The 22644-nt window shown below is 42.6% G+C and overlaps 1 protein-coding gene across 1 annotated transcript in view; it reads left to right on the forward strand.

Moving 5' to 3' along the window:
* The window catches only part of LOC126187900 (cholesterol 7-desaturase nvd), a 78497-nt gene extending 62597 nt beyond the window's left edge, over positions 1-15900 (forward strand). Inside the window, exons 6-8 of the mRNA XM_049929250.1 lie at positions 665-910; positions 12611-12781; positions 14412-15900. Coding sequence (XP_049785207.1) covers positions 665-910; positions 12611-12781; positions 14412-14573 — 579 coding nt within the window. The 3' untranslated portion in view covers positions 14574-15900. The remainder of the gene's footprint in view (positions 1-664; positions 911-12610; positions 12782-14411) is intronic.
* Positions 15901-22644: the final 6744 nt, after the last annotated feature.

Genomic DNA, 22644 nt, shown 5'->3' on the forward strand with positions numbered 1-22644 from the left:
CGTTCTAATGGTCTCAGAGTGTAAAGTGGTCGATGGCAGGACGACAGATGTTAATCTCCATTGAAGAAAAAAAAAATCGGAATACCAGCCATTTCATCATCTTCAGTTTTGGTGCTGTCATGATCGATGAGGATTTGGACACTACTTTCTTTTTTATTTCAAAGTTGAATACATTATTGTTGACAGTATTACGAATGACACCATGATGTTAAGCTTTTCACCTCAGTTTAGATCTTCTACTGTCACTGAAGCCGGCCGCGGTGGTCTAGCGGTTCTAGGCGCTAAGTCCGGAGCCGCGCGACTGCTACGGTCGCAGGTTCGAATCCTGCCTCGGGCATGGATGTGTGTGATGTCCTTAGGTTAGTTAGGTTTAAGTAGTTCTACGTTCTAGGGGACTGATGACCATAGATGTTAAGTCCCATAGTGCTCAGAGCCATTTTTCTGTCACTGAAGCCGCTGATCACTGGAGTAAATAAAAATATTTATGCGCTCTTGGCTTTACAGAGTTTTTACCAAATAAAACAGATCGAGCATTCCGATTTCTCAACATTAAGGAAATTCGGTCGTAGTCGTCTTCACAGTACAGGTCGCAGTTCAGCACCCCTCGCTTCCTGCCGCTACCTTACACAACGCTTTCGGTGACGCGCTATGCTATGCTGTGCAGGAGATCCCGGAGAACGGCGGCGACATCGCGCACCTGAACGCCATCCACGGCCCGTCGCTGCTGGCGGGCTCCGACCTGCGCACGTACGAGCGCCTCTGGCTGTCGTTCGCGCGCCACGTGTGGGCCGCCGACTGGGCGCCCAACACGCAGCCCGGCCGCACCCACACCGCCACCATGAACGTCCGCCACGAGCTGCGCCTCTTCGGCAAGATCCCCGTCGTCTCCATGAAGGTGCAGGCCAACCAGGTAAACCACTCGCTTGTGTCAGCCTCCGTCTCGCGTAGAGCTGCGGTGCTGCCACTTTGGTTCTCCAGACCGTACCTTAATAGTGATGGCTCGGTAAACGAGTGTGTACGTAACGGATTAAACTTCAATTACTCTGTCTCCTATCGTTTCTTTCACCTCTGGCAATGATTTCTTAATGCGAAATATATCGGGAAGCTGCATTGTGTGCCGCAGGCTTGGTTAAAGTGTAGGTGTCAACGTTGTCCCACTTAACATGTTGAGTAAGCAATTCAGAGTTCGGAGCAAGTACAGAGCCTATGACCTTCAATAAGGCCAGGTCCAGTTGAGCACTGAACGTGCTCAAATTAACCTTCGCGTTGAGGACAGGCAGCTTTCGAAGAAGAAAACAATTATTTTCAGAGTAGTTTAACAGTAGAGGAAGGTACCCGAAAGTGGACCCCCATTTTATTTTTATTTTTTTAAATATATAATATCTGAAATTTACGCTTTATGAACATTTCATATATACTTCATTTAGTTGTCAGCTTGTTTAAGTGACATTTTTAACAGTTTGAAATAATTTTCTTACTCTAAAAAAATAAAAAACACCCTTACATTTTCTCTTTTTGGAGAATTGGTGCCTAATTCGGACCCTCCTTTTAAAATATTTTAAATATCAATGTAAATGAATCACAGAGATGTCACAGTGAAATAAAACACAATTAAGGTTAGAAGTATTGCTTTAATGAAACCAAGTGCGTATTTTTAAGTAGAAAAAATTGCAAAATGAAACAAAAATCGAACAATTTATGAGTACATTGCCTTCAGCGGCAGAAGTCACAAATGTAATTGTCTTTTTCAGCCCCTGCACACTCTGTATGTGCCCACGAGCTACACATCGGGCACATGCCCCACAACGTTCCTTTTGTGTCCTCTGAAAACTTCCCGGAACAGAAGATGCACTCAGCGTCTTGGGAAGGCGTAACTCCTGGAATGACTTCTAATTCAGACGTTCCAGTAGAGACGCTGCCATGTTGATCTTCATTGCTGTATATATCGTCTTCTTTCTTGAAATGAAGTCCTATTTTTACTGGTGCTTTTCCATTTCCTGAAGACCTGACTGATACGGAACCGTGACAGCGACCACGTCTGCGCTTTTGTCCTTGACCACGTCTCTGTTGCTTTGTATATTCTAATTCTTCTTTACCTTTCTGAGTTTCAACCAGTTGTGTTTAGTAGGGAGAGTAAATGATCACAGTAGAACTACAACCTCTTCCTCCCCTAGTAGAAGTCCGCTTTTTTATATGCGGTACCGGAAATATGTCGAACGGACTTTTTTTGGTAGAGGAGCTAAATTCTGGTGATGCACCACATGATGGTGGCGTCAGCCCCTGATCTGCCAAAGATGTTGATGCCTTGTTTGAACTGAATGGCTCTGAGCTGCTGAAGATGGCGATGGATTGTTTAGATCGAATAGCTCCGTCTGGTTCGCCCAACAAGTTGATGGATTGTCTGATATCAACGGTTCTCTCTTAGCGCTTTCATAAAAAGACGTTGTTTCCTTTTTGTTTGCTTCGTCAATGTATTCTGCATCTGAGAAAAGCGTCTTGTTGAAGGGGTATATCCCTGTAACTTTAAAACCGTTGATAGCAATTTGAGCTGTTTGACATTCGACGTAAACTCTGCCAAATAGCCTCATGATGTCATAAACACACAGAGCCCGTTGATTTTGTCTCGGCCACTGCCCGACTTCTTCGCTGTAGTAGACTTTCAAAGGACTCATAAACGTCCTATCAAACGGCTGCAATTTATGCGAGCTATGAGGAGGCAATGACGCTATGGTAACACGGTTTCCTCTCTCCAGATCAGTTAAGTCTGTGTCCTGTGTATGGCTAAAGCGCCCATCCAAGATCAGTAGCGCAGGCTTTTCCTTTGTAGGATTGGTGTTTCCAATGAAGTGTTGGAACCACTGAGCGAATAGATTGGTTGGGATCCAACCAGAAGGATGCAGTGAAAATATTGTGCCTGGAAGTGCCCCTTTCTTCAATTGGTCACTCATATTTTTACGCGGAAAAATTACCAGAGGAGGTACAAATGAACCAGCAGCATTCATACAGTAGACTATAGTTATAAGAGCTCTTCTTCCTCTGATGTTAAAGCAGCTATTTGTTTTTTTTTCCTTCAGGCCGATTAGTTTCGCAACTTTGGATTGTACGACAGGCATTCCGCTTTCGTCCACATTATAGATTTTGTCTGGGGTGAACTTTCCTTTATCGTAAACTTTCTCTAGAAATTTGAAGAACTTCAGTGCATTTTCTTTGGTGAAACCCGAGGCCCTGCTGTAAGATGTACCAGTAGGTTTCCTTTCTGACAATTTAGCATGATGACTTTTTAAAAAAAGTCCAGCCCACTTTCTTCCAGCAATGTCATTATCGAAAGAATGTTCAAGGCCATTGTTTTCTGCCAACTGAACAGCCATTCTCCTCAGGTCACTACGAGTAATCCGGAAAAACGAAGCCTCCATTGGAAGACAATAATTGACAAGCTCACCTTCAAGGATACTGCCTAAAACTGTACGTCTGCCCCTATCAACATTCGCTGCTTCCTCTGGAGCGCCGTATTTCTTGTTAGATCATCTCATGAGCGTAGTTTTCGGGACATTATACTGCTTACTTGCTTTTTCCAGCCCATCTTTTTACTTATAATAGCACCTATAGCCTCTTTCATTTTGGTTGGACTCCACACCTTCTGCTTCGTTTTCACTATTTTATTCCCCTGGATTCTGGAACAGAAATCAAAAAGAATACGGTTAAAAAATAAGGGGTCCGATTTGAGAACCAGAAGGGGGTCCGATCTGAGGCACCCATGCTATCAGACTTTTAATTAAAACAACTTTTTAGATAAATGTCAAAACAACATAACTTAGATATAAACATGATCCCCAATCCTTCCCATTAGAGAATGTGTGTAGATGTTATCAATCACCTTCCAGTATCCTAACGAAAAGTAGCAATAAGTAGTACTGTCCCAAAAATTTGATTTCACGAGAAACACGTGTTGTCATCTGAGTAAGCGGCAGCTTGTGCAGATGACGCTAGCGCTCCACTACACAGTGGCACAAGCCTGAACTAATGTTTGGAGGGACATCCACCAGAGTTTCACAATGCAGAGTCTGGAGCCCCAGCGGTCCGCTTTGGGGCCGGGGGCCGGATTTAGATACTTTCCTCAATTGAAAGTTCACTTCGAAATGCGACTGTGACTCCGTCTGAACAGACCTCGGAAGGCCCAGCTGTACCGATCGAACGCCTTACCATTGTCAGCCGACGGCCCTGACTGGATGCGGATATGTAGGGCCACGCGGTAGGCACACAGGTCTCCCGGCCGTTGCCCGTTTTCGTGGCCGGGGTCCCCACTTCGCAGCCATGTAACTCCTCAGCTGTCCTCACAGCTGCATCCCGACTGCCAACGGCGCTCGGCAGACTCGGACGGCCACCCATGTAAACGCCAGCTCTGGCCGACAGCGCTTAACTTCGGTCATCTGACGGGAACCGGTGTTACCACTGCGGCGAGGCCGGCTTTGAAATGCACCAGTTTCGTTATGATTTTAGTTTATAACGGAGAACCAGAAATTGAATTAGCCTGATGATGTACGCAAAAGTGACGACTCTATCCCACAACCCTAACAGGAGAACCAGAAATCTCTGCATAATTGCTCTTTTTGCCAGTCGAGGTTAGTTTTTTGGATTAAAGATGTCATATAAGAGAACCAGAGGACGACTGCCGTGAGCGATCACACACTGTGGCACAATTTCAGAAAAATATGTGAACACTAGCCCAGTTCTTCGTGATGATGAATTGATAAGCAGCCAGCACACAGGGGAAATGACAACGCTGTCCACTGAGAATATTAACAAAATCATGACGTCCATCCAAAACTGCAATTCGAATTGCAGACGAGTTCACCTAGATAAAAACGCAATAATATGCCTATGAATAGATACATATAACACAATAATACTAAACTCCATACCTGAGAACAGTCTCTAACCACCTTCCCCTCACTACCTCCCTCCCTAACCGTTTAAGGAAATTGGGCGTTGTCCTGCATGTAACGGACGAGTTAAAATCGTGTATCTTTATTAACCAAGTAGTCGCTCTCATTTATCTATAAATTAAGGTCACGTTTTATCAATTTAGTTGAAACCATATGCAGCAAATGGAAAATTCTCTAATAAACTGTTACTGATTCTTAAATAATGTAAACCAGGAGAACTATTTTGGTTGTTTTCGTTTGCGCACAGTACTAATCAGCTAGTCATCGAAGTGCTTTACAGTGTGACTACACCGTGATCTAGCTCTAAAACAGGCAATCGCTGTCCGAAGACTCCTCATACTGCAAATTCACCTTAACACTTTGCTTCGTACCTGCTTCGATCTTCTCCAGTATCCACGCTGCGGACAGTGCACTACCTGCATATCTAGCAAAAGCCAAGAACTGCCACTTACCATTAAATGTTACACCTAAATTTATGTGTAGCTAGCAGATTAAGTGAGGGCTTTGATTTGAAAACTTTAAGTGGCTCAAAATATCTTCAATGAAGCTACCTTCAATTCTGAAAGTGACTTCTAAAAATGTACAGGCTAGCATAAACTCTGAATGCCGTAGTTAAAATTTACTGGCCCTTGAGACATGGGAAGATTGTGTCATTATACTCCAGCTGAACTTTAAACGTTTATCAAGCAAAAAGATTGTATGTACTTAAGACCACTTTTCAGTACACATTTAACAAATTACTGTAACTCTATATGTATTGGAAAACTAAATGGTGAAGCTACAGATAGTTCAGCTGCGGAGATTGTTTCATTATTACTATTACTTGACCTGTGTAGGCAAAAAACGCTCACACTTTGGCTTTAGCACAGCAATTTTCACTGATTGCAATGTGTGAGATTTATTACTGTTTACTGTCATAAGATAATTCTGTTAACTTCGGTGGCAGTTTGTGAGTAGTTTCTTAAACACTAAAAAACTTAACTAGCAATGCAATTTCCGTTTGCTTTTATACTGTGGAATAATTTTGCTCTCATTATTATTGAATGTTCTTAACTACTATGTTAGGTTTAAATCAGCAATAACGTTTCCTAACAAATACTGCAGTAAATTTTTCTTACATTAATGGCTAACTCAATGTTAACCTAATGAAAGCAAAAGATTTTATACTGACTTAATTGATGAAATAGAAGGTATACAACTTCGCTTCCGCCTTTTGCCGATAGGTGACGACAACGGTAATTAGCGGTCGAAAGAAACAGATCGCAGACGTCAGGCAGTTAGCTTGGACCTCGGTGAACATAACCTCATTCAAATATTAGTCGATTTGTGTCTGGATAATAAAGTTATTCTTGATTGAAAATGTCAGTTTACGAGCCTAATTCTCGTCATTTGCGAGAGGTATCACTGTTTTGTTTCAGTATGTAGAAAACAGCGGCAGAGTCTCATCGAATGCTCTCAAGTACGTACGGTAAGGACGCTGTTAGTGAAAGAACGTGTCGTAAGTGGTTTCAACGCTTCAAGAACGGTGATTTTAACGTCGTAGACCGGCATAGTGGCGGAAGAGAGAATGTTTTCTAAGATGCAGAACTGGAGATATTTCTGAGTGAAGATTAGCGTCAAACTCTAGAATAATTGTCACGATTAATGGGAGTAACACAGCAAGCCATTTAGAAACGTCTCAAGGCTATGGGTATGATTCAGAAAGAAGGAACTTGGGTCCCGTGTGAGCTGAAACCGAGAGACGTTGAACGGCGTTTCTGTGTTTGTGAACAGTTTCTTCAGAGGCAAAAACGAAAGGGATTTCTGCATCTCATTGTGACCGGGGACGAAGAATAGGTTCATTACGATAACCCTAAACACAAAAAATTATGGGGATATCCCGGCCATGGTTCCACGTCGACGGCCAAACCGAATATTCACGGCTCCAAGATCATGCTCTGCATTTGGTGGGACCAGCTCGGCGTCGTGTACTATGAGGTGTTAAAACCGAGGGAAACAATCACAGGTGCTCGTTATCGAACGCAATTAATGCGTTTGAGCAGAGCATTAAAAGAGAAAGGGCCGCAATACAGCGAGAGGCACGATAGTGCTTTTGCAGCACGACAACGCCCGACCCCACGTTGCAAAAGAGGTCAAAACGTACTTGTAAACGTTAAAATGGTCAAGTCCTACCCCACACGCCGTATTCTCCAGACGTTCATCCCTCTATCACCTGTTTAGATCAATGGCCTGGCTGACCAACATTTCCGATCTCATGAAGACACGAACTGGATCGATTCGTGGATCGCTTCAAAAGATGAACAATTTAAAACCACTGACAAGAAGAAGAGATAGAATGATCGGACATGTGGACATGTGTTAAGAGAGCAAGGAATAACTTCCATGGTACTAGATGAAGCTGTAGAGGATAGTAACTGTAGAGAAAGATAGAGACTGGAATGCACTCAACAAATAAGACTGCAAGTGCTGCTCAGAGATGGAAAGGTCAGCGCAGAAGAGGAATTCTTGGTGGGCCGCATCGAACCAGTCAGAAGACCTGAAGACGCAGAAGAGAACAGAGTTATCAGGATTCAGAGGTCACTTTTCAGAAACAAACAGATTCTAACTTTGATTCATTTATTACTGCAAACAAATAAATATTATGTGTAACCAATTTATTTACAGTTTATAAAAAAACTATGATTAGCTCTTGCCTTATTAACTACGTGCTCGACGACATTAGGGCTCTAATAGTGGTTATTTTTTGTGTGTGACTTTTGATCACGAACAAAAAGCTCATCCCTCTGATCTACACTCCTGGAAATGGAAAAAAGAACACATTGACACCGGTGTGTCAGACCCACCATACTTGCTCCGGACACTGCGAGAGGGCTGGACAAGCAATGATCACACGCACGGCACAGCGGACACACCAGGAACCGCGGTGTTGGCCGTCGAATGGCGCTAGCTGCGCAGCATTTGTGCACCGCCGCCGTCAGTGTCAGCCAGTTTGCCGTGGCATACGGAGCTCCATCGCAGTCTTTAACACTGGTAGCATGCCGCGACAGCGTGGACGTGAACCGTATGTGCAGTTGACGGACTTTGAGCGAGGGCGTATAGTGGGCATGCGGGAGGCCGGGTGGACGTACCGCCGAATTGCTCAACACGTGGGGCGTGAGGTCTCCACAGTACATCGATGTTGTCGCCAGTGGTCGGCGGAAGGTGCACGTGCCCGTCGACCTGGGACCGGACCGCAGCGACGCACGGATGCACGCCAAGACCGTAGGATCCTACGCAGTGCCGTAGGGGACCGCACCGCCACTTCCCAGCAAATTAGGGACACAGTTGCTCCTGGGGTATCGGCGAGGACCATTCGCAACCGTCTCCATGAAGCTGGGCTACGGTCCCGCACACCGTTAGGCCGTCTTCCGCTCACGCCCCAACATCGTGCAGCCCGCCTCCAGTGGTGTCGCGACAGGCGTGAATGGAGGGACGAATGGAGACGTGTCGTCTTCAGCGATGAGAGTCGCTTCTGCCTTGGTGCCAATGATGGTCGTATGCGTGTTTGGCGCCGTGCAGGTGAGCGCCACAATCAGGACTGCATACGACCGAGGCACACAGGGCCAACACCCGGCATCATGGTGTGGGGAGCGATCTCCTACACTGGCCGTACACCACTGGTGATCGTCGAGGGGACACTGAATAGTGCACGGTACATCCAAACCGTCATCGAACCCATCGTTCTACCATTCCTAGACCGGCAAGGGAACTTGCTGTTCCAACAGGACAATGCACGTCCGCATGTATCCCGTGCCACCCAACGTGCTCTAGAAGGTGTAAGTCAACTACCCTGGCCAGCAAGATCTCCGGATCTGTCCCCCATTGAGCATGTTTGGGACTGGATGAAGCGTCGTCTGACGCGGTCTGCACGTCCAGCACGAACGCTGGTCCAACTGAGGCGCCAGGTGGAAATGGCATGGCAAGCCGTTCCACAGGACTACATCCAGCATCTCTACGATCGTCTCCATGGGAGAATAGCAGCCTGCATTGCTGCGAAAGGTGGATATACACTGTACTAGTGCCGACATTGTGCATGCTCTGTTGCCTGTGTCTATGTGCCTGTGGTTCTGTCAGTGTGATCATGTGATGTATCTGACCCCAGGAATGTGTCAATAAAGTTTCCCCTTCCTGGGACAATGAATTCACGGTGTTCTTATTTCAATTTCCAGGAGTGTATTTATTAGAGGCTGGCAAATAGTATGTAGAGTAGAACAATCTTCTTGATTACTCTGCCCTAATTTTCTTCTCGCCTCACAACTCGGACAAGCCAAGCACTTAAGGTGACACACATTACTACACTTTGACACTTAAGCTACACCTTATCCACAAAATAACTTCACTTTTCACTGCACAGAGCACCTTCAATATAATGCAACTGCTAACTGATCACAGTTATGAATTTAAAATGGGACGACTCGCTCGAGATGTTAACCTCTGTACGCCATAATGCGGTTTTGCCTTTGTTCCTTTCTGCACACTGACGGTCGCGCGCTAACTTCTGGCGCGTTCTCCGTCCACCGGTACTTTACCTTCACGGAAACGATAGCATCAGTATCGATCGGTGAAATTTTCCACGAGTTTCTACAAAATTACTTTTTTTGACATATCATTCGACAAGTTCAGTTAGCAAAAATATCAAGCAAACGTTTGCAAAATTAATTAGAAAAATTCGTACGAAAATGTAAATGAGATAAATTAAAATTTATCAAAATTTTTTTTCAAGATGTTTTATGGCTTTTGATGGCAGATTTTGATATCTATTACAAACTGAATTTATCTCCAAAACCGACGAAAAATAGAGCTAATCAAATGTCTAGAACTTAGATACTCTGGGGGAAGAAATTTATCGTTTAGGTAAGTGCTGTGCAACGTTACTGTCGATAAACGCCGATGTCAGCAAAATTTAGCAGAGTCTTTCCACTGTGACAACCACTGCGGTTAGTTGTCGGAACAGGGCAGCTTGGTGTGCCGCTGACTCTCAGATACTCTGGCTGTGGAGGCGGCGTGCCACCGGGCCAGCCGCACATCTAGCGGCTTGAAAGGCCAACAAAAATTATCAGTATTGCCTATAAGTATTCACTGGAATTTAAAAACTTAAGATGCTGCCATAATCTGCTAATTAAGAGGTTTAATCTTAAGTTTAACAAACTATGACAAGGGTCACAGAAACTGTGTATACGTCTTGAGTCTTCAGGATTTACTGCGCGCAGATTACCCACGTTATGTTCATTCAGCCGCTACTTAGGAGTAAGAGCACTTAGCGACTTCCAAAAGACTAAAACATAATTCTAAGCCTTTACGAAACTTTTCCTAGTTGACACCATCCACAAAGTAACGATGGGAGAAAAAAATTGGTCGATTACTACAGTTTCGCTGTACTTGCATTAAAACTTCATCATCAGGCACGAGTTTCTGATTTTTTTTTCAGGCAGTATCCACGTACACCACTGAATGTACCCGCAAAGTTACGTAGTTGCACGACACGTAGTTGAGGAGGTACGGCGTCGTAAACATTTAGGTGCGTGAAAAACTAGCTTTTCCGTTAAACGGGACGCGATTTACCCAAACTATACTCTCAAAGTGTTTAAACATAATTTCAAACCTTCACAAACTTTTTCGCAATAACATGTTTAATGTCAAATAATTAACGCATGTGATCAGCCGTCTGAGGTTGCTTTAGACATGCTAAATTCCTTAAAGAATCGGGGATTTACTGGTGTACCTTGATCAGCTCTATTATCATTCTCGACGCTCCTTTCCTGCCACAACTGCTGTAGCTCCCACTTACCTACTCCGTGTTTCGTGATTACTTTATCCGCGAGAAAGGTACTTACTTGTTTGTGGTCATTCGTTTCTCCAGAGTGCGCCGCTTGTCCTTGTGGAGTAGATCATCGTCTTAGCCGTATCCTCCCGAATGTTATCTCGTCACGTATTCTCTGTCTGTCTCGCTATAAGACGAGTCCAGTGCAGCTTTGTCTTCTTCAGCACTTCCACAATGTTACTGTGTTTGTACAGCTCTCGTAGTTCATTTTTTCTTACACTCCATTCCATGTTATTTTCATAAATTACATGCTCAAAATTTTTTCCCAGTATTTCCCTTACAAATATTAAGCTTTTTTCTTTCTAAATATCAATGCTTCGTGTCTACATGATGTTATCAGTACAATAGTTGACTCACACAAGCTAATTTTGAAGTTAGTGCTAAGTGATCTTCTCCTTAAGATACTGATATAACTAAAAAGTGCTTTATTCGCTGCTGCTAGACGGGCATCTATTTATATATCCGTTCTCATATTGTTCTATAAACACTCCCTGAGTACGAGAAGTGGTCAACTGTCTGAAAACTGAAACCCGCTCACAGAGAAAGACTTCATCAATCCAATGAAGCGCATATCAGGTTAATTCACATACATTATTGAATAAACGCAATATTCTAACCAGTTCTCAGTAATAAAACGTGCATTTCTTGACTACGAGAATATAATTGTATGTATTGACAGTACGTAAAAAGATAAATGTCTCGCATCAAATGTTGTACTCCCATTCGTGACATAATAAATATGGCTTCCACCGTTTCATTTTGAAATTGGTATATTACATTTCTTCACATTACCCAACGTACGCTTCTACACGAAGACGCATGCAACTGTAATAGTACGGGACATTGAATTAATAAAATTCTGATCAACACCACAGCTCAGAAAAAGCCATAAGTAATTCCCGTATCAACGGATATCCACCAAGCGAGACTGAATTTTTACTATTCAGTATTGTAATTTATTCCGAAGACAACCGTTGTTACATTGGGACGTAGGCCACCTGCAACTGAGAGGCATTACAACTGAAGCGGATCTCTTCAAATTAATTAATCGTAATTTTTAATAAACCGTGAGCTGCTCCTAGAACACCCGACGCTACGAATGAAGTGACGCTGTGTATTTACAGCAAAACCTATTGCTAGGCTAAATGACGGCCTGAAATGTACACAGCACTAAACAGAATAATTTCAGGTCCTCTGCATATTGAATGAAATTACTTTAGAATCAACGACAAAGGTTTGATCTAAATGATGGCACCTATTCCATTACAATGTTTTGACTTCACTGTACATAAGTTAAGACTCAAAGTATTAGGCGTGTACAGAGAAATTAAGTCGATAAAATTGCTGTGTGAGAATTAAAAGCCAATACCGCTGCAGAAAACGTTACGCAATTATCTTCGTTGGCCCTTACGGCCGCTTCTATTGTTACTTCGTATCTATGGCGCGAGTAGCAGCGCCAGTGTTAGAATAGACACTGATACGAAAAATTTCAGTTCTGGTCCAAATATTCATTCGTTGTAGTTGAAAACAGGAAAGGAAACTGTCAGCATATATTTACATTTCGCAAAATAGAATTAACTTGGCGCCGGCCGAAGTGGCCCAGCGGTTCTAGGCGCTTCAGTCTGGAACCGCGCGACCGCTACGGTCGCAGGTTCGAATCCTGCCTCGGGCATGGATGTGTGTGATGTCCTTAGGTTAGTTAGGTTTATGTAGTTCTAAGTTCTAGGGGACTGACGACCTCAGATGTTAAGTCCCATAGTGCTCAGAGCCATTCGAACCAATTAACTCGGCACTTTTTGTGTTTCAGATCGGACCTGGCTATGTTGTGATGAACATGGAGACGTCAATGGGTTCGATGGTAATTCTGCAGTGTGTTACACCGCTTGAACCGCTGCTTCAGAAGGTCATTCACCGCATATTCTGTCCTCCTCACATGTTTATCTATGCCAACATTGCTCTAATTGGAGAAGCCATAATGGTAAGTTCATGCTAGCTTTTGTCTTCCGTAAGTATACAGAGATAATCCCGCTCAAGGTTGCGAGTTTTATTCAAAGCAACAGGATAGAATTTAGTGTCCGAAATCAATAAATTTTGAAAATATTTCTATCTGAAGTAAGGGTAAATTACCGTGTTACCTAACCGATTTACGGATATTGCACTCGGACGCTTCCAAAGAGATTAACCTTGTTATAAAAAAAAAAAGAAAAAAAAGCATGTAATTCAAGCTGTAAATTTTAAAGTACTCATGTACCAGCTGCATTTCCACTCTATTAACTGGAGTGGCAATACTGATAACATTATTTATCGAGCACTCAGTAAGTGTAGTTTTCCGAAGGCACCAAAAGTGTTAGGGTTGTAGCACACTCTGGTCACTGCAACTTTGTTCTCCAAGAAACAGCAAAGGGAAAGACCTAAGCAAGCTACGCTCACTACTCCACGGTTTTTCATTTTTATTTTTTATGTTTTATTTTTTGATATAAGCATTGAACTTCAGGCGAACATGTCGGAGGTGAGGACGGGACGATTCTTCTAACTTCACCGCACCAATTAACAGTAAATCGCAACAAATTACTTCAGAAATGCAATTTCATTATGCGAAACACGTCTGATACTGAAATTATGTTTCACATGCATACAAATGTATCTGAAAGTACAACTTTTTTGGCAATATAACAAACTATTCATGTGAGATCCATATCGGCTGAAACAGTAAAGTTTGGGAAGGCCCTCCGTATTTAATTGTGTTACACGTACAGAGTTAAGCAAATAGGTTACAGGAATTACTGCAATCAATCGCCGTTTTTCCTTCAATTTTTATTTATTCATGACCAGTTCGCCAGGCGATGCAGTAATTCCTGAAACCTTTAACAAGACAGTAGCAGTGTTCCAAATCCAGAATGGATAAAAGTTTTATTTTGTTCGGCAAATAGTAATCGGCACGAAAACGTGGAACTGTTCATGCAAAGGTCAGAAACCAGTACGCCAAATATTGGTGATCTGGAGGTATCGGACGATTCAATTTTTGCTTTACTGTTTCATAACGGTATCTGTGTATGTAATCATTTAAAATTTCGAAGTAAGTTCAGTTTTTCCTAGCACAACACAGCTGTGTATCGCCAGCGAATACAGTCTGGGTCAGCAAAGCAAAATCTTCCGCCGCAATATCTTCCTGAAATACCGAGTGAGTTCGCGCAATACCTAAGACAATGGACTTGCATTGGGAAGAAATGTGCGTTCAAAATGCCTGTTCAACGGTCCCGATTTAGGTTTCTCATATTTACTTGAATCACTTCACTTAGGACACAGCAGAGTCCCTCATCATTATACAGCTAATAATCTCGATGGCGGTTGGACTTTTATGTTGCATCTTATTCGCTCTTTCCTTTCGAGCTTTAAGATCTTAATAATGAAAGTACAATGAGGCCATATTAATTCCTGCTATGCCTGTGGTTGAATACGTCATTCCAATCTACTGTTTCATAGATGTTATACTAGAGCGGCATAGGATACAGTTAAGACTTTCCTCAACATTATCATGAAGCAGAATGTATTCTTGTAATGATTGCAATACTGCACTTAATTAATGCAAGTATACTGTTCTTTTACAGTTTGAGCGTGATATCATGGTATGGAACCACAAGAAATATGAAGATAAGCCACTACTGGTGAAAGAAGATCGCGCAATTTCGAAACACAGGCGCTGGTACAGCCAGTTCTATTCTGAAAACAGCCCACAATTTTCGTTTGTAAGAGAAAACATGGAATGGTGAAAACGTCCCGAAAACAGCTTGGGATACAGCGATTACATTACAGCAATACGTAATGCTCATAAAGATAATCACAGCTAATATCTTAGTTCTGTACATTTCATCAAATTATTATGTTTTGTCAACGCTCTAGTTGTTCACGTGAAAGGATGCAATTAAGGAAGTAGATTTACGATTTGCTATCGTAATGACGAGTAAAGGCTGGAGAGACATCAGAGTTAGTTTTGTGGTTCCATCGTCTCTACGATCACTGCGACGCTGACGCGTAGTAAAGTGAAGTGGAAACAAAAAGACTGAGAACAGTGATCTGAACGTGTGTGACTGAAACTTGAAAAGAACACAGGTGTTTCACTATCATATTTTGGGAAATGGTTTTAGGAGGCAAGTTGGTCTACTCTTTAGACTAGTTCCCACTTCGAACAACGAGTTACTGAATGTAGGAGTGAATGTACAACTGTGTGCACTGGAATATAGAGAGTTTAGTTTTATGCAATTGCTAGACAAAACAATCGGAATCACTGAAAATTTTTGTGTGACATTATGTACAAAACAAAAATTCTGTTCTCAATTACGCGCGCGCTTGTGTGTGTGTGTGTGTGTGTGTGTGTGTGTGTGTGTGTGTGTGTGTGTGTGTGTGCATTTTAGCTGCATAAGCTGTCTGTGTTAATTTTAACTAGATTGAAAATGAGTTAACAATCCAGAGACATATTAGGTGCTAAGCAGATGTATCTGGATCATTTATAAATTGCTCATTTCTTATTTAGGTAATAATTATAATAATCCTTCACTAGGGAATTGGTGGATTATTAATGTACATCTTAACTGGTTCTGGTGAAGACTCGAGTGAAAATAAATTTCCTCACGTCTGTCCTCTACAATTAGCTTTCGATCGTTACAAATTTTAGATACAGATAAACGTGTCTATTGCATTACAGTAATAGCATCCAGTGAATATGTATGCACTTAGCTCACTAGTAATGTATACAGTATATTTTATACTTCAGAATATAAATATTTGTAGCCTTTAAGAGATCTCAAGTGGGTTTCGTATATTCACTACTAGTTTCCACAAAATGAAGCTTCTTGTTAAAGCTTTTCCAGATCTAAACATTTACAATGTTATAATTTAACAGTATTCTTAAGATTTGACGTATTATCTTACATGTTCCTCTCGTGTAAAATGACGATGTAAAATTGACAAAACTATGACTTGTACAAGGGCCTTTTGCTGAAATGAGCAAGAATGGCAGCATAATTGCTGATTTTAAAACAATGCAGTCCAACTTTTATGGAGATGTTTATATGTAAATAAAGATTATGAGAAAATTCATGCCGATGTTACCCTACGTCACCTTCCTCTTGAAAAATCAATAAAATTAACATTACATTAAGAATACATTGTTCTAAGAAAGGATTTTGGAATTAATTGGAGCCATCTTCGTGGGTCATTTAACGATGGGAACAGCACACTGTGAAAATACTGAATGCAGACCCAGAATAATATTACATTAGAAGTAATAATACTTTCGCAAAATAACAAGAGGATATTTATTGTGTTTTATAAGTACATAACGCTTTTGCACGCACATATGAAGATAACAGGTCATGGCTAATTGTATTTTTTCAGAAATAAAGCAGTCTTACAGTTCAATACACTTGCAAAATACGACAGCACCTGTTCTGCAGGCGGACGAAGCAGCCCAGTACTCTAAACACGAAGGAAAAGTTCACTAATTAGCATTCGACGTTTTGCTAGTCACTGAAATGTCTTAGCAGGCAAAACATCGTCAAATTCGTGTTCTCATAATCTGTTGAACCTTGGTTCGTATCTCTGTCCTATTCTACTGAATCAAAGTTTTTGCGATACTCCATGCACCATGGAGTGATCTTCCCGTTTTTTTTTTTTTTTTTTTTTTTTTTTTTTTTTTTTTTTTTTTTTTGTACACTGGTTTGGTAGATTACTTCTGTTCATTTTGTCTGATATTGTGTCAGATGATATATCAAAATATCATCCGCAAAGACTGCTGCAGGCAGCCACTGCCGTCGGCTGTTGTGCCTGCTGAATCGAAAGCTTCGGAAGTCACAGCAAAAATCGACAGAATGGTCCAGACTGTCAACCAAGGATTGAAGCGAATCAGAGCTAATGATTAAGGTATAACTTCGCGAGGCTCGACGTGGGTAAGAGAGAGCCAGGCGTAGAAATGTGTTCACGCCTCTCCTGAATTTCACCTTCTCCCCTTAATGTTCCGAATGGCTAACGATATGGAGTAGGCTCCCAGCACACAGCAACTGCTTACATACTACTAACTGTCCAAATCTCTTACGGTTCTGGCATAATGTGCATTTGTAAGACGTAAGCACAGCCGTTCAAAAAAAAAGTTCAAATGGCTCTGAGCACTATGGGACTTAACATCTGAGGTCATCAGTCCCCTATAACTTAGAACTACTTAAACCTAACCAACCTAAGGACATCACAAACATCCATGCCCTAGGCAGGATTCGAACCTGCGACAGTAGGAGTCGCGCGGTTCCGGACTGAAGCGCCTAGAACCGCTCGTCCACCACGGCCGGCTAAGCAGCCGTTCACATTTCCGTTGTTTGAGCGGCTGTCTCACGAAAATTTGAAATACATTGCAATTGTGTCCAGTCCTGAAATGAACTAGATTGTATGCCTACGGAATGTTTTTGACTCCTGCCGTCTTTGTAGCTATCCACAACGAATAGACTGTCGTTCCCCCAGAAACATTTCGTCAACCGTCGCCGGAGTTTATGACCATGACGGCAACAAGAAAGTAAGACAATTCTGGAAAACTACATAAAAAGAGAAGCGAACAGAAGCAAGATAAGATATCGATCTTCAGATAATGTTCAGACGCTTCAGTCTCTGTGAGTGAATGATCATCCCTAAAGACATCAGTCACCTCGGATTACACGCACGGGTATACTGTTACACATTATACGCGATACGTTTTGCAGCGAGATGGGGTACAAGCAGGCCGAGCAGAGCCCCCCTCGTGGCGACCCGACACGGTCGGTGTAGTCGGTGCAGACAGAGCTGCCACACAAGGTGGGTGCCAGCAGCCTAGAGTGACCAAATTATTTTCGGTGAAAAGCGGGACACATTCACCCGGCTGCCAATGGACACCTCATTCCTCATGTGCCCAGGTTCCTTAATTTTAAATATTAATGTTTTGTTGATACATTTTGTTAACCCGATTATTATAATAAGAGGATACAAAAGATTGATATAATCTAGATTGTCTGTATAATTAATGACATTTAATAAACGTATACAGTAATAAAGAAATGTGTTACGATTTTACAAAATTTTACAGCCATTCAACTTTTAATCAATTAATATTAACATGAGCTTTAATATCACTGAGCACTTGTAGATGGAATTGACAGTCCTTGGAGAAAAGGGTATTTCTCACTGCCTCCAGCCTTCTTGAGCATGTCTTTGTTCTTTGAGACACAGTGATAAAACTCGGCACAATCCATTTTGTAGTTGTACAGGTTCAAATGGCTCTGAGCACTATGGGACTCAACTGCTGTGGTCATAAGTCCCCTAGAACTTAGAACTACTTAAACCTAACTAACCTAAGGACAGCACACAACACCCAGCCATCACGAGGCAGAGAAAATCCCCGACCCCGCCGGGAATCGAACCCGGGAACCCGGGCGTGGGAAGCGAGAACGCTACCGCACGACCACGAGATGCGGGAGTAGTTGTACAGGATCTGCAGGATTGCTTCAAGAGAGTCCACCTCCATTCTGTTTCTTGCATCAGTCCACTGGATATTCATGAACGAAAATATTCTTTCCACATTGGCATTATGGGCTGGGATTGCAAATAAATACCTTGCAATTATTACCGACTCAGAGTAATGCTGAAGATAGTCACAGCTTTTAAAAAAACTGACCCACTTCTCATGACATTCCAATGGTGTTCTTTTTTGTCATCATTCCACTTGTGAAGACTTTCTTCAACAAAATTTGTCAGTATGCCGAACTGATCAAAGAGAATGGAATCATCGATTTAAGTCTCTTTACTCTTCAAATAAGAAACTGTCTCTTCAACACTTTCCCAGTTTGGCACTCTCTTCAGTAACATCCAATCAAACACCGCCGATGAGGGTAAATATGAGGCGCTCCACTTGATGTGATATTCTACACAAGTGTCATAAAACTTGTTAACTTCTTCTCTAAAACTCCTTTCCGCTGCTTCTGATACTTCAGCTCTTTTCAGGACAGATTTAACATTAAAAGAAATGAACTGCTGTTCTCTCCTCTTAGTAACAGTTTCCAGAGTATTTTTCAAAACATCATTTACCTCAATTACACTTTTCGTGCTTCCCTCAATTTCCTTTATCCCATGCTGCAAAGTGCTAAGCTAACTGTGAATGAACCATAAGTAGGCTTCACTTGAAGGGTTACTGAAAAACTGAACCAATATTTTGGGGGCTTTGTCTTCATTTAGGAAAAAAATCTTTTAACGGTTCAAACAGGCGGTTACTCTTTCAACTGCTGGAAACAGTGATAACCAGCGAGTTTTAGAGTGACACATTACATTCATATATTCAGTTCCCACATAATCACAGAACTCCTTAAGCCTCTCTGTTCTAACAGTATATATGTAAAAGTGTGAGTATACCTTCATGACGATAGTTTCAACATCACAGCTTAAACTGTCAGCAGATGTCTGCACGCTATTGTGTAAAACATGTGCAGGACATCCTATGCCTTCAATGTTTTCATGCAATGTTGCCTTTAATTTGGTAAATTTGCCTTGTCTTTTTAAACCACCATAATTTGTGTTGGTGTTGTCTCCACAAAATGCCACACATTTATTTTTCTCAACATCAAACATTTCGATAGTATTCATACAAAATCTTGAAATTTCGTCACATGTTTCATTAGGTAGGGAACTCACCTTCAAAAGTGTGGTATGAATTCCCTGATTAATATCGACAAACTGAACAACAAAAGGAAATATTTTAGTGGCCTTATGATTGCTGGCATCAGTGGATATGACGTAGAAAGAAGACTTTTTGATGTATTCAAGGCTTTCCTTTACACTCTGGGGAGCAATAACTCCTTTCACTAAGGCTGACACTTTAGTTCTTGCTGAACTAAACTTTTTTGCAATGGAAGAATCATCAGCCATAATGCTGTTAAGCTTATTAGTACAATCACTAGATCTATAAGTTTGGTGATGTTTTACCGTGTGGTAGGCTAGTGTAAGCTCGGCTGCTCGAACTTTCGTCTCTTCACTTGACTGATGTTTCACAAAATAATTTTGTAGAGTTTTACTGCAGCTCGGTGCACTGTATCTGTTAATGTGTTCCTTTGACCTGATGTGATCAACTATGTCGGAACGTCCACCATGACTTATACTAATAAAACAGTTACATACGGAACACTCTGCTTCGTAATCAAAACGACCTTTCTTAATGAAATTCCAGTCCTTGGAATAACAGTCTCTGAACTTGCAGCCCATTTCGGCATTGCGTTTCACAGTACTTCAGCAATAATACCACTAATATGAGAAAAAACTATTGCAGTTTGCCTGACAAAACATCAACTACTACACTGTTCTGACAATGAGTGTGTGAGTAAGTGGCGCGACAATCGGACCGTTTCATAGATCTGTTACAATAATACAACTTACTACTTGTTGACCAAAGTACCGCTCAAAGTAAATTATTGCCTGAGTGTATCAATACTGATACTTTGATTACTAGTATGGGACAATGGAGGTTTTACACAAATAAGCTAAAATATATTAATTTCTTATGTTTTATTTCCTTTAATATAGCGAAATCCCAAAAATTTGAGAAAGTTTCGCGAAATGTATTTAAAAACTGAATTCCGGGACTTTTGAGCGTCCCGGAACAAATTTTCGGGACACCGGAACACAGGGATGAAAACAGAGACAATCCCGGTTTTCCGGGACGTTTGGTCACCCAACAGTAGCCTCATCGACGTCAAAGGGAGCCATACCGGCATGTGAGCCAGTTCGAACGGGGGTGAATGGTCGGTCTCCGGGAAACGGGCTTGTCATACCGTGACATTTCGGCTCGCACAGGGCATGCTGCTACGACAGCGATGCGTGTGTGGAAGCAGAGGATAGAGGAAGGTCGTACGCAGCGACGAGCAGGAACTGGACCACGGAACGTGACCACAGCACGGGATGACCGTCATCTTGTCCGCATAGCCATTACGGACCGTACAGCGCCATCCACAGTGTTGGCTCGTCGCTGGAGCACTGCAACAGGTGTGAACTTTGTCTGCATCGACGGTTCGTCGCCGTCTGCTGCAGGTTGGACTGGTTGCACGCATGCCGTTACGTCGGCTTCCGTTGTCCAGAAGCCACAAACTCTTCCGACTACAATGGGCACACCGTCACTGGAGTGCTGAGTGGCAACATGTAATCTTTTCGGGTGAGTGCCGCTTCAACGTATCCTACAGTGATGGCCGCATACGTGTCCGGCTGGACCGTGGTGGGCGCAACCTGGAGGGCTGCATTGTGGAGCGGCATAGCAGGCAAACACCAGGCGTGATGGTTTGGGGCGCCACTGGTTACAACAACCGATCTCGCCTCGTTCGTATTGCGGTCACTTTGGACAGCAGCCGGCACCTAACGGAGGTTGTGGAGCCTGGGGTACTCCCCCTGCTTCAGGCATCTCCAGAGGCCACATTTCAAGAGGACAATGCTCGGCCACATATTGCGATGAATGTACAAGCCTTCTTCGAAGATTTACGGGCACCATTGCTTCCCTGGCCTGCACGTTCGCCAGACATGTCGCCCATCGAGCGTGTCTGGGACGTGGTTGGTCGGAACCTGGTGCGTCACGGTCGTTCAGCAACTGATATCACGGATTTGTAGGCTCGGATACAAACTGCGTGGGGGGAAACGCCTCAGCAACGTATTCAGAACCTTACTGATTCAATGCCACGGCGTATAGCAGCTGTAATTGCAGCGCATGTTGGCCACACAACATACTGAATCTCAAAGGACATGTACAGGTGTGAAAAGGTAATCATTTGTTACTTGTCATGTACCTAACCTGTGGTATTAAATTAATTGAATTCATGCGTTTCATTCTTGGTGTTGCAATTTCCACAAACGGGAGTGTACATATGTGGCTTGATGCGACATATTAACCGATAAATATTGTCGCAGAAACCGTGGTGTAGTGGTTGTGATACTAGACTGTTGCCTCGAGGGTCGTGAGTTCAAAACTCACCTCAACTGTAAAATTTTAATTTCTATATTCGGTTCGAGTAAATTCTAGAAGTATCCACAAATGTCAAGAATCATTGTAGTGGAATGTAAGAGCAGCATACCAGTGGAGAATAACCTGATCATCCCAGCCTCTGTTGTCTCGTTTACGAACGGATTCGACGAATTGTGGATAGTTAATTGTCGCCGAGAACTGAAGATCCTTCCAAGACACATGTGCATAGCAAACGCTGAGCCGTTAATTGCAGAACAGCTGAGCGTCATAGAAACCTCCCATGCCAAGTCTGTAGGCGAAATTAGCGATACCACTACAAGATCTTCTAGCTCGACTATCACCAGATCTCACTAAGGAACAACAGAAGAAGCTACTTGCCGTTCTTCAAGAGTTCTCTGAATGCTTCAATCCAAAGGTGAAGAGAAAATTAGACAAATCGACGGTGAAGAACCGGATTAGCACTCGAGACTATCAACCAATAAGCCAGAGTGCATACCATGTGTCAGCAATGGAACGTCGAGTAATTCGTGACGAGGTAGATAAAATGATGAAGAATGACATCATTCAGCCTTCGGAGAGCCCATGGTCGTCACCAGTGATCCTCGTCAGGAAGAAAAATGGCAGCTGGCGCTTTTGTGTTGATCACAGGAAGCTTAATAAGATAACTAAAAAGGACGTTTACCCTCTTACACGAATTGACGATACACTAGATTGTCTGCAGGGGACTAAGTTTTTCTCAACCAAGGACATGTATTCGGGATACTGGCAAATCGAAGTAGATGAGGCTGATCGTGTGAAAACTGCATTCATCACCCACTGAGGGCCTGTATGAG

This window comes from Schistocerca cancellata, chromosome 5 (genome assembly GCF_023864275.1).
Source record: "Schistocerca cancellata isolate TAMUIC-IGC-003103 chromosome 5, iqSchCanc2.1, whole genome shotgun sequence".
Taxonomy (NCBI): domain Eukaryota; kingdom Metazoa; phylum Arthropoda; class Insecta; order Orthoptera; family Acrididae; genus Schistocerca; species Schistocerca cancellata.